Raw genomic sequence first — 12,303 nt, 5'->3', positions numbered from 1 at the left:
ACAGGAATGAGTAAGAGATTCAATATAAATAAACATGCATACAGCAAGTCCCTTATTTAAAAAATAAAAACTAAAAATTAAAGAGGTTGTAAACCCCCATAAAAAAAATTAAATAAATAAAAACCTGAAAGACAAAGGCATAATAAGCTAGTATGCATCACATACTCAATCATTATGAAATACTTACCTTAGAATGAAGCCCCCGCAGCACTGACACGGCCTACATGTTAACCCGTCTTCCTTCCGGGTTCGCGTCCTCTGGCCATCTGATTGGCCAGAGCCGCAAAGACGTCACTCCTTGGCATGCACACGGGATCCCCTGTGATGTCACTGGCTGCATGTAAAGTAAATATGTCCTAAACGGTGCACGGAGATATTTACAGTACCTATAGGTAAGCCTTATCATAGGCGGCTTACATATTTTTTTTTTTTCTTACATATAGCTACATGTCACAGAGTAGGCTTTACTTCCTCTTTAATGGATCATGAGTTGGAGGCACCCGGTACAGTAGGACTGTTCCCTATGTGTCTAGAATGTTTAGCTGGGGCAATGTAGTTCAGCGGACATAGCCAAGCTTTGCAGACTCACAATTGCAATTTTATTTTTATTTTTTTTAATAAATAAGCTACAGGTAGATAAAATTGTTGAGCTGCTTTTTCTGAGTTAATGCAAAAAATAATAATAATAATAATAATAATAATATAGCATATATAAATGAGCAGGCCATTTTTTGTGATACGGCACTGCCTTACTTTAACTTAGTGCGATGCTGTACCCAAATAAAATTGATTCTTTTTTTTCCCCACAAATAGAGCTTTTTGTGTTTTTTGTGTTTTTCTGCTATAAAACACATCCCTGCAGCTCTTCATATTTGAACACTGCAAGGGACATAGTGAAACAAACAGCTACTTCTTCACAGGTAAGAATCTGCTGCAAACATTGTGAAAATCCCTGCAATGTACATTGATCACCCAGAGGAATTTTTTTTTTTTTTTGTCAGTTAAAGTGAAGTTACTTTTTTTTTTAAGTACATATACTCCACTGGGATGTGTGTTAAACTCATTATAACTTACCTTGTATACCTCTGATCATGCTGCTCATTGAGGGAAATTGTGTCATTAAATTTACAGATGACACTACTGTTGTAGGCAGGATTACAAAAAATGATGATGTTCTATATTCAGCAGAAAAAAGAATGTGTGCAAATTATGAAAGGAGAGTTATCTGCAGTTAAATGTTAGTAAATCTTGGGGGGATGGGGGGGGGGCATAGTCCAATGAGTATAGATAGTGAGTCATTTTAACTTTTTGGGTACAATAATTATAGAATAACCCTCATGGTATACACATAGATTGGATTTGGCGGGTAAGGTGCAACAGCAATTAAACTTTAAGGAGATTTAAGAAAGCTGGTTTGTGACAAAAAGTTCTGTTGGCTTTTAATAGTGACATGATAGAGAGTAGGGATGATCGAACGGTTCGGGTCGACCATCGGTTCGACCCGAACATTGACTGTTCGAAATTCGGATGAATTCCGAACTTTTTGCGGAAAAAGTTCGGAATTTGGCAACCAGAACCGCCCAAAATGCAATGGGACAGGAACTGGGCTTTAAAAGCCCGTGATTGGACCAGAAACATCAGTAAAAGCCAATTGAGGGGGCAGGAGGATGCTAGGAATGTGATTGGAGTGACTAGGGGGTCCAGAGGCCAATCAGTAGTGAATATGCCCCCCAGTATATAAAATAGCCCCGCCAAATCTCTAGCACTATAATACAGGGACTGTGGAAGAGAGTGGAAGCAGTTCTGTTACTCCTGCTGCAAAAGTGTCATTTAGCATTTATTAGTGTGAGGAAAGGGATATCTAGTGTAGTTAGGGTACTATATACCACTATAGTTAGATTCAATAATCTAGTTTCTGTAGGGAAAGTGTTAAGTGTCAGGGTGACCGTAGTGTAGTGTAGGGTGAACTGACTCTGACTGCTATGCCGGGGGGACAGAACTCATCCATTTCAGGGTGACCGCCATAAGAAAAAGATAATTTTTCTTAGAATTAATAGTAGAGCAGGGATGGGGCTCCGCTCCTTGTATGCCAGGGTGACCGAATTCATCCATGTCAGGGTGACCGCCATAAGAAAAAGATCATTTGTCTTAGAATTATTAGTAGAGCAGGGATGGGGTTCCGCTCCTGTCACACCTGGGCGTTTTTGTTTCAGGCGTTTATTGGGCTTTTTTGTGGACGTCTTTGGAGGCAGGCATGACATCTGAACTTCTGTGTAGGGGTATATATACACACACACATATATGTATATATACACATACACACATAGTGTATAGGTGTGAAAGTAGTGGAACCCCATCCCTGCGCTAATGAAATTATTTGCAGGGATGGGGTTCCGCTCCTATCACAGCTATATGTGTGTATGTGTATATATACATATATGTGTGTGTGTATATATACCCCTATACAGAAGTTCAGATGTTATGCCTGCCTCCAAAGACGCCCAAAAAATGCCCAATAAACGCCTGCAACAAAAACGCCCAGGTGTGTTGTTGCAGGTGTTTATTGGGCATTTTTTGGGCGTCTTTGGAGGCAGGCATAACATCTGAACTTCTGTATAGGGGTATATATACACACACACATATATGTATATATACACATACACACATATAGGTGTGAAAGTAGTGGAACCCCATCCCTGCGCTAATAAAAATTCTAAGAAAAATTATCTTTTTTTTCTGGTTCTGGACATGCTACAGAGCTGAAACTTCACAGGTACACCGTTTAGACCCCCCAGACACTAAATCCAAATAAATCTCTTTTTTTTTTCAATAATTTTTTCAATAATTGGCTTTCTATCAAAAACGACAATTTTTAAGAACTTTTTTGTGTGATTAATAGTCCCTGGGGCATGACCCATAACCCTAGGCACTTTTTAGGGGCATTTATTGGGTTTTAGGGCTTCAAATGGTGTTTTTTGATTACCGAAGTTTGGGTCCCATTGATTTCAATGGGGTTCTGGAATCCGGACCCGAACTTTCGGGAAGTTCGGGTGGTCTGGTCGAACCAAACTTTTCAAAAGTTCGGTCATCTCTAATAGAGAGTATTATGATATATTATGTCACTTTGGACAGGGCATGTGTACTACCCAAAACATTAGAGTAATGCAGAGGGTAAAAGAGACCATGCAAAAAAATGTTAGGTATTGAGTTGCCAGGTATCAAGGACATCAGAGAGCAGAGATGCCTTTGCAGGACAAGTAATATTTTAAAGCCTAGTACCTATCTGAAATCAGATTTTTTTGAGATGCTATCATCAGGGAAGCATTATAGGAGCATCAAGGCTTGGACAAATATTTTTATTTTCTTGGGTGGTACATCTTTTAAATTCAGTTAAATAGTCATGGTAAGGTGATGTAATTTATTTTAAGGTGTGTGTTTTTTAGATATGGAATTTTTTTTTAATTTTGAAAGCTTGTGTTATGTTCTGTGTAAAGCTGTGCCTGAATTTCATTGTATGATCTTGGACTGTATAATGACAATGTTTTTTTTTTTTTAATATAAATCTGAATCTATTGAATTTTGCATTTCAGATTGCTGGAGGTGACCAGGTCACTGTAGGCAGGAAGCAGAGACTGAGGATAGATCCATATGTCACTTGCAGTCAGGAGCAGTGGCAGGAAGGTGCTTCCTCAATGCTGAATGGTGGGTAAGAGAGTGTAGAGTTCAAGTGTGCAGCACTCCCCCCAATGGAGGATGTTAACTCTCAGTTCCTCAGTGTTAACCCCTTCTGCAGTAAACCAAAAGAAAGTAAGGATTTCAAATGGTGGATCTAGTAACAAGCTTCCAGTGCTTGGTCTGTACAGCCTACTTACAAAGCGAGTCTTCAGAGACAGGGTCACAACTGGGCTGTGCCATAGCTCTGGACCCAATAAGCTCTCCACTGATAACACAGTACACTTTAGTCTGGAAAATTCCACAATTAAGTACCCAGTTCTTGAAGGTCACATCTCCACAACTGTCCAGGCCAGTGGGGACGGGGTACAGCCTTTAAAGCAATTGCTGATGAAACACCAATCTAGATAGCTGCAAATAGAGACCAGCTCAAGCAGCTTATAGAGGAATGTTGAATGAAGAATAAAGATAATCTTGACTGAGGAAAAATATCTAGCAAAAGGTTAGACTTTTCTAAGCAGAGCAGATCCAAGAAGTCCATCCTCATTGATACTAGCAAAAAATGAAGTCATGTTGGGAGTAGGATGAGAGTATCCTAATTCCTGTGTCCCTCAGTGAATGAGAAAGAAAATAATTTTGAAAACTAACTGAGCAATATGTACTATTTATTTTTCCTGTGTCCAGTAGACAAGGCTACCATAGCAAACTGGACATGGCCCTTTGCCATGTGCCTGATTAAGAATTTCACATCAAGTGAATTACAGTTGACATTTCAATCCACAGAAACCTATTTGCAAAGTATTCATTTGCTCCTTGTTTTACGAGTGTACAATAAAAGATTGTCATTTTACGATCCATTAAAAAAGATGAAAAAATGTTAAATAAAATCGTGAAAGACATTTGCTGAAAGTAATAAATAATTTACCTCTAATTTTCACACACTGAAAATTAAACTGGCAACTGTTCAAAAAGTTATTAAAATTATAATGACTGATATTTTGAAATCAAGCACCAGCACTAAAATGAATAAATTACGCCAACAATTTAAAAAAAATAAAAAAATAATAGCAGTCTTGATTAGTGAATAGAAGACTGTTTGTAAAGAAGTTTTAGTAGCCAATAGAGACCTAATGAATTCAAGTGAGCTGATTAAGTAACTATATCAAAAGAGATCAGGTGGGACTTATATATTAAAAGTAAAGGAAAGGAAAATGTAATTGTTGCCTGTTGCACCCAACAAACTTTCACAAGCAATGATTCTGCTGCAGGTTAAAAAAGAGGGGAGACTAAAATGTTAAAGTGTGGATACTTTCTTTCTTCAGTTTTGACCATGCACTGTTTTTATATTAATAGCATAACTATAGTCTGTATGTATACTTGGAAGTCATAAAGAATGACAACAAAACATTGATGCATACTCCAAATAATTCCTGTTTTTAGAGAATAGCATACTGCTTCCAAACCAAGGCAAGTAGGTATAAGGCAGATAAAATTTGAGGCTGTTTGTGTTGCCTGAATGCATTTCAGTGAAGGTTAGGATGACATTTAGGAAGTAAAGGCTAAAAGCAATGAGGTCCTTTAAGACTGAACAGAGCAAACTATAAACTGCACAACTGGCAACTTACATAATTAGCACAGTTAAAAATCCATGTAACCTTGCCCTAAAATATTATTATTCTTTTTTATTGTTATTATTATCTGTTGAACAGAAGAGAAACGCATACAAGCTCACACAATATATAGCCACCTCCTACACATGGCTTTGCTATATTATTTCAATAGTTTTAAGTTAATGAAGTAATCATGCAAAATAACAGTGATTTTGGTTCTGTATTAAACGGAATTCTCTAGAACAGTCTTTAGAATAGTTAACAGGATGCAATGTATATGGTGTATACTGACCATTCCTGCTTGGTATTTTAGTTATAGGAACCTTCATTGTGTTATACTATATATAGATTCATAGAGCACAATGATAATAAAAGGTTTATTCAACATGGCAATGAAAGGAGTATAAGTAGTAAATAACAGATTTAAATTTGCTTTGTTAGCACACAGAAATAGAAATTCTGATTGCAGTGTATGTACTGTACTTTGCTTACTGAATAAAAGTGAAGCTAATCTAAAGAAACGTCTCGTTTATCCTATCATCTGCATTGAATCCTTGACTTTGCACTGTTGATAATTCTTTGAAAGAAAAATTGTTATGTTGTAGTCAATGAAAAATCACACCTCGGCATTTTGTTGTGAAGTTCAAATGGTGGCTGAATTATTAATTTCACAGTGAATTTTCACTTAGTTTAGTAAATGATATGAAGCTTTGTGACTTCTATCATCCAACTGTGTGAAAGCAAAAATACTTTTTTTATCGTGTTCCTTGTGTGTGATTGGGTATTCTGTACAAGGTAAATAACCACATTCATTAAAATGAGTGTTTTACTCCCAATTACTACTAAAAACAGAATTGTTAGCTTCGGGTGGACTAAAACTTAAAGCTAAAATTAAAAAAATCATACTATTAAAAAATATATATGTATTTTCTACACTGCTGAATATGGTATATTAAAAGGTTGTGGAGCCATTTTTTATATCAAATAGAAAATATTTTAAACAACCCTGTCATGAAAAAGTATTTAAAAAACCCCTGTTGATTGTAAAACAAAACAGTAATTACTCACATCTCCCAATAATGGCAAAAACCTTCAAAACAACTAGTTGTTATCCTTTAACCCTTTGCAGCCAAATCATGTACCTGTATCTCATTTGACTTCAAGTGGTTGTAGCGGGATGATATGCAGCTGAAAATATCACCCTGGTACTGTTGTTAAGAGCCGATGGTTGGCTCTCTTGTAAAAACAATCAGAGAAGCTAAGCAGCTGCTCTGCTGTTATTATTCCCCTCCCGCCCTCTGCCTTCTGCAGCTTCCAGTGGGATGGGAGATCCCGAGTGACCAGCCGCCACATTTGCAGGCTGGCCGAAGAACTGAAGAAAGCCAGGATTGGCTTTGATCGGGTCTCGGATATGGTAACCCGGACGCGATGTCATGACATCACTTATGGTTTACTGGAATCTTAAAGGCACCAGTTTTTGAAAATTGAAAGTATTCAAAAATGCCTATCTTGGCATTTTGGATGCTTTCAAGTGCAAAGGCGGGATTTGGGGTCTTATAGACCCAGATCCCTCCATAAAGAGTACCTGTCACATGCCTATTGCTGTCACAAGGATGTTTGCATTCCTTGTGACAGCAATAAAAGTGATACAATTTGTTTTTAAAGCAACAGTGAAAAATGAAAAAAAAAAATAATAATATAAATTAATAATTAAGAAAAAAAAATCAAAGTGCTCCCGTCACCCCGTGCAAACGCGAACACGTGTGTCGGTCCCGAGTCACGTGCCTATTGCTGTCACAGGGATGTTTACATTAATTGTAGGAGCAATAAAAGTGATCAAAATAATAAAAAATTAAAGCAACAGTGAAAATGTAAAAAATAATCTAAATAAATAATTATGAAAAAAAACCTGAAGTGCCCCAGCCCCCCCCCCCCCCCCCACTTGCTATCGCGCAAAGGCGAACACATGTGTCGGTCCCGAACGTAGGCAAACAGCGATCATCCCACACATGTGGGGTATCACCATGAACGTCAGATCATGAGCAGTAATTCTAGCATTAGACCTCCTCCGTACATCCGAAGTGGTAACCTGTAAAGGTTTTAAAAATGTCGCCTATGGATAGTTAAATGTATGTCCTTTTTTGCCGTTGTGTGGGCGTGCCCAATTTTAAAATGTGACATGTTTGGTATCTATTTGCTCGGTGTGACATCATCTTTTATATTTAACCAATAAAATTCAGGTTATGTACTGTGTTTTTATTGCATTCAATTTTAAAAGGTATTTTTCCCCCAAAAACTGCATTTGAAAAACTGCTGCGCAAATACCGTGTGACATAAAAAATTGCAAAACCCACTAATTTGTTCACTAGGGCCTCTGCTTTAAAAAAATATTTTCTGGACTTGTTGAACTACTGGTTGCTCTCAAACGCTTATTGGGTCTCATGTAACGGTAGTATGAAAAAGTGACATGAGGTCAGAGGGAGAAACCAGTAAAAGCTGTGGGGGATCCAGTAGATCGACACTCTCAGAAGGGGGTGCAGATTTCAAGAACTGGGCAGTGTTCAGAGGTGTGGGCCCCAGGAAAAGTGAGTATATATTGTACTTTTTTACAGGTAGGAGGGGTTTTAACAATACATTTTAACAACAGGATCAAATTAAATTCAGTGAAGTTTTCATTTTTTTAATTAATTTCCTTGAACTTATTAGTTAGTGGAAGTGAACACAAGCTAAAGTAAAACTTAATCATTTTGGAGATCAGCCCTTTTATATTTACTCCAATAAAGGTTTCATAAGGATTAATAATAAATGTCCCTTAAAATACGTGTCTATTTGTAGACACGTAGGTTATTAAAGCTAAAAAAGTTCCAGTTGGTCATAAATACCGGCACTTTGAGAACATTTAGCTGGCTAAAAGGCAGTCTGTTTAAGGCTGCTCCTCCAGTGTGCTGTTAATTATTTAAACGCGGAGAGCAGGGTAAATGATCGCCACATCTGTCACCCACACAGAGAGAACCCTCACTCATTGCGGGACCAGATGTGTTTATTTTCAACATGTACTAACTACTAGCTACTTAATGTGTTCCAATCCTTAGCCAAAAGTTAATTAAGCAAACATACTAAACATTAGTTATCTTACATGACAGTCATTTCTACGTTTTATCTTAAACTCTTTAATCAGATCTCTCCAGGAATTCAAGAGGCGTGACAATTATAACCTCAACAGAGCAAAGCTATTTTCTTAATCCTGTGATTTTAGACCATCATCAGTCACCATGAGTAAATAAGATAATACCATTCAGTATGTTATTTTGTTATTTTATGTCAGCAAAGTTGGGGCTCAGGAATAAATCCTTAGTGTAGTTATTACTGGTTAAAAAAATCCCATGCTCAGAGAAATAAGGAAGGCTGTTGTGACTTTTGAAATGCTTTATACCTGGCTGTCTTTGATTTTAATACGTCCTAAGTAGTTTTTATAAAATAAGTGTGAAGTCAGAAAGCCTACACCTAAATATTTTTTTCTGGCCAGTAATTTTTTTTTTTTTTTAATAACAGTATAGCAGTCAGTCAATGAATATTTGTAGAATCCTTTCCCAGCAATAGCAGCCTCCATATCCTCTCAGCTTTGGTTTCCTTTGGATGGTAGAAAATGTTAGTTATTGCGACTTGTTATATCGCATATTTTAGTTGTTTTTTTATACATTTTTTAATTGTTTTGTATATTTTTTAATATCTACTGTATATATAATTTTTGTTTTACAAGTTAACATAAAAAAAAAAAGATTAAAAAATTCCAGAGCACGGTGGTCAAGCCAAAGAGACAGAACAGCAGTACCTGCCTGCTCAGAGGCTCCTTTTTTTCTGACTGTAAGCCTAATAAGTTACTAGAATAAGTCATCCAATTCTGTGTGCACATTTCAGATGGAAGTATTGAAACCTGTAAATAATTTATTTTTTATTAGGAGGCTAACTAGAATCATGTAAAGAAAAAAAAAAGTCATGTTATATCTGCTGGCTGATAAAGGGAACGCAAAATAAAAATTTACCTAAATAAAAAAAATATATATATAACCAAAAATTAGTCCTGAACATAAAGAAATGAATCCTGTACCAAATCACCATTACACATTTCCTTTAGGCTTATTTTAGATGTATTTATTTTCCTTTAGGTTTATTTTCACTTTTTCCTAATTAAATCATCATTTATATTGTACATTCCTTTATTTTTGTATTTCAAATGTTACCTCTAATAAATTTCTTTGCAACTAAAGCTGGTCATGCATGCTACAATTTGATTGTACAATGTGCAAAATGCAGTAACATTTATCAAGCAAAACTCATGTTTTATTAGTCTGACTATCCTTAATTACTGAAATCTGAGCTTATCAGTCAAATTCACTAAAAAACAACATCATGAATTGAAAGACTTCTTGACTTCTAGGGTTTGGATCCACTAATGAATCTGCAAGTCTCTAAGGGCGTTTTCACACTAGCACTTCTGGTGCGAACCCGGGTTCGATTGACGTCAGAATTCGGTTCTTTTTGATGATGTGAACACTGTCTTTGAACTCAGGTGCGCACCCGCGAACCATACCCGAGTCCACTTAAAAAGGGTGGTCTAGGGTACGGTTCATGTGAACTCCAGTACAGTTCGCTGCTGATGAGAATGCAATCGTACCAAAGCGAGCAAATTTTATCCATTTTGGCACCTTCTCGTTTACAGCGGTTGCCCAGCAACATGAGTATGCGCCGGCTGCCGCTTGATGACACAAGCGTACCGTGGTTCTGATACAAAAATAAAATGTGAACACAGTCCATCGGGGCAGGGGGAGGGGAGAGCAATCAAACTCAGGTTGGTGACAGGCATCTGCACAAAGTATTAAAACACCCTAAGTCTAGAGAATTCCCAGTTTACTTCATAAATATTCATTCAGTGATTAGGAATTTTCACAGAGTTTAGGAAGGGGGTGTTTATCTGTGTTTGCATAACAGAACTTGCAAAATTGTATTTAAACTTGTTAGGTGCATTGCTATTCTTTATGACTCTTTATTACACATGGATGCTGAGTATAGATAAATAGCAATCTACTGTGTGAATAATTGTTTCCTGTCATTGCTATATGCTGAGCATGCTTGGATTGTTCTCCATTGTTCTTGCCATGTAAAAATGGCAGTAAGCAAAAGAGGTGCAAATATTCCCTGCAGCTACCTAGTGGCTGATTTTAAAGGACTAAATTGTTTCTAAAAACCGCATGCCGATTGTACGGGACATTTGCTGAAAAGGGTTGTGCATGCAGTATGAAAGATAAAAATAATGTTTTATAATATTCTGAGTCTGTATCTGTGATATGTTGCTGCTGCGTAGTCATGATCACCTAATAATTACAGGCTGTATTGCTTGATTGATCATGGGATCATTCCCCTATACTCCAAACCATAAACTGTTGTGATTAGAAGTAATTGCTCAGCTGTGGGAAACTTTTACTGAAAACATACTTACAGTTCACAGACACACAGAAAGAAACAGTTTCCCAACGCAGTGCCGGGACAAGGTCATCTAGAGCCCATCTAGAGCCCAGGGCGAATATGCCAATTATCCCCCACCCCCCCTGCCCAAGATGTATGAACAGTGTGTGTCAGAAAAATTCCCCCCACAAAAACTCTGAGCAATATTGTACATGCTTACCCCCTCAGCATAAATTCCCTCTCCTCCCAGTACAAATCCACCCCCTGCTGAAATCCCCCCACTCAGCATGAATCTTTGCTTTCCTCATCCCCCACATCGCCCCAGCTCAAATGCCCTCCACAAAAACAAATGAACCCCTCCTAGCACAAATCCTCTACCCCTAAAATCTCCCTTCCTAGTACACACCTTTACCCTCCCCCCGCTTCAAATCCCTCCATCCCAGCACAAATCTTCTACCCCCCAACACAAATTCCCTTAGATAACCACTTTTAGCACCGCCCCCCCCCCCAAATTTCCCCACATAGAACAATAATAACCCCCTGCCACCCCCCAAATCTCCCTTCCAACACAAATCCCCCTCCTCTCCAATCCTCATATGATACCACAGTGCCCAGGGCAGCCGCCCCTCCTGCCCACCCCTTGTCCCGGCCCTGTCTCAACGATTTATATCCTGTCTGAAGATTCCTTTTAAGAAAAAATAAACTATTGATACATTAAATGAAGATTACATATTTGAGCTGCCAATGTTTTCTTGCTATTTTTATCTCTACTAGTACCTTTTATTTTTAACTTTGTGTGATTTTTACCATGTCCTTTGACTGATTTGCTTTGTAGCTTTTGTATGCCGTGCAAGCTTCATAAGCAAATTTTATCAGCCCCACTCTGAGAAATGTTTATCATATGGGATCCTCATTGCCTATTTTAACACAGCAACAGTGTGCCACAACTGCGGACAGTTATGGGGTGTCCCCATTCCGTTTAATTGGTCACATTTGGCAGGCATTAGTGTCCGCCAAATGCAACAGCAGGGATGATTTTTGCAAAGCTTTGCAAAAGTGGCATATGTACACCTGCCCCTGTGGCCTTTCCAGCTTAAGTGGAGTGGTTGGGGTGTAGTAAAAATACGGCTCAATCACACATTGTTATTGCCCCCAAATATTCGTGTATACAAGGTCTTAATGAGCAATCATATTGGGAAAGTACTTACTGTCCAGCCTCTTCAAGTACTATAACTGGACAAAGCATATACTGAGCTTCCACTGTTAGTGGTTTTTCATCTGTGGATAGAAAAGGAGTGTTAAAATTCACAGGTATTCAAAAATAAGTATTTATTATTTGACAAAACTAAAAAATTGGTGAGGCTTAAAAGCATTAGGAGTAAGCACACCTGGGTTTGACCTGGATAATGCTAGTGGATATTTCTCAGCATTTTTAGCTCATACTAATATTGGCAGGCTTCTCAATATTACCGTACACAATCCTGATCATTCCTAGTGTCCTCCCATTTATTCCCACAACCTCAGAGGAATTTAGATATTAGACTTATTTTTCTTACAT

General features: G+C 37.7%; 1 protein-coding gene across 2 annotated transcripts in view; it reads right to left on the bottom strand.

Moving 5' to 3' along the window:
- Window positions 1-12,303, bottom strand: part of ANTXR2 (ANTXR cell adhesion molecule 2) — a 370,587-nt gene that overhangs the window by 144,417 nt on the left and 213,867 nt on the right. For both annotated transcript variants that reach the window (XM_082263608.1, XM_082263607.1), the window contains exon 11: window positions 11,954-12,023. In XM_082263608.1, coding sequence (XP_082119734.1) covers window positions 11,954-12,023 — 70 coding nt within the window. The remainder of the gene's footprint in view (window positions 1-11,953; window positions 12,024-12,303) is intronic.

Source organism: Pelophylax lessonae, assembly GCF_965119305.1.
Source record: "Pelophylax lessonae genome assembly, chromosome: 1".
Lineage (NCBI taxonomy): Eukaryota > Metazoa > Chordata > Amphibia > Anura > Ranidae > Pelophylax > Pelophylax lessonae.
This window is presented reverse-complemented; position numbering and strand designations above follow the sequence as displayed.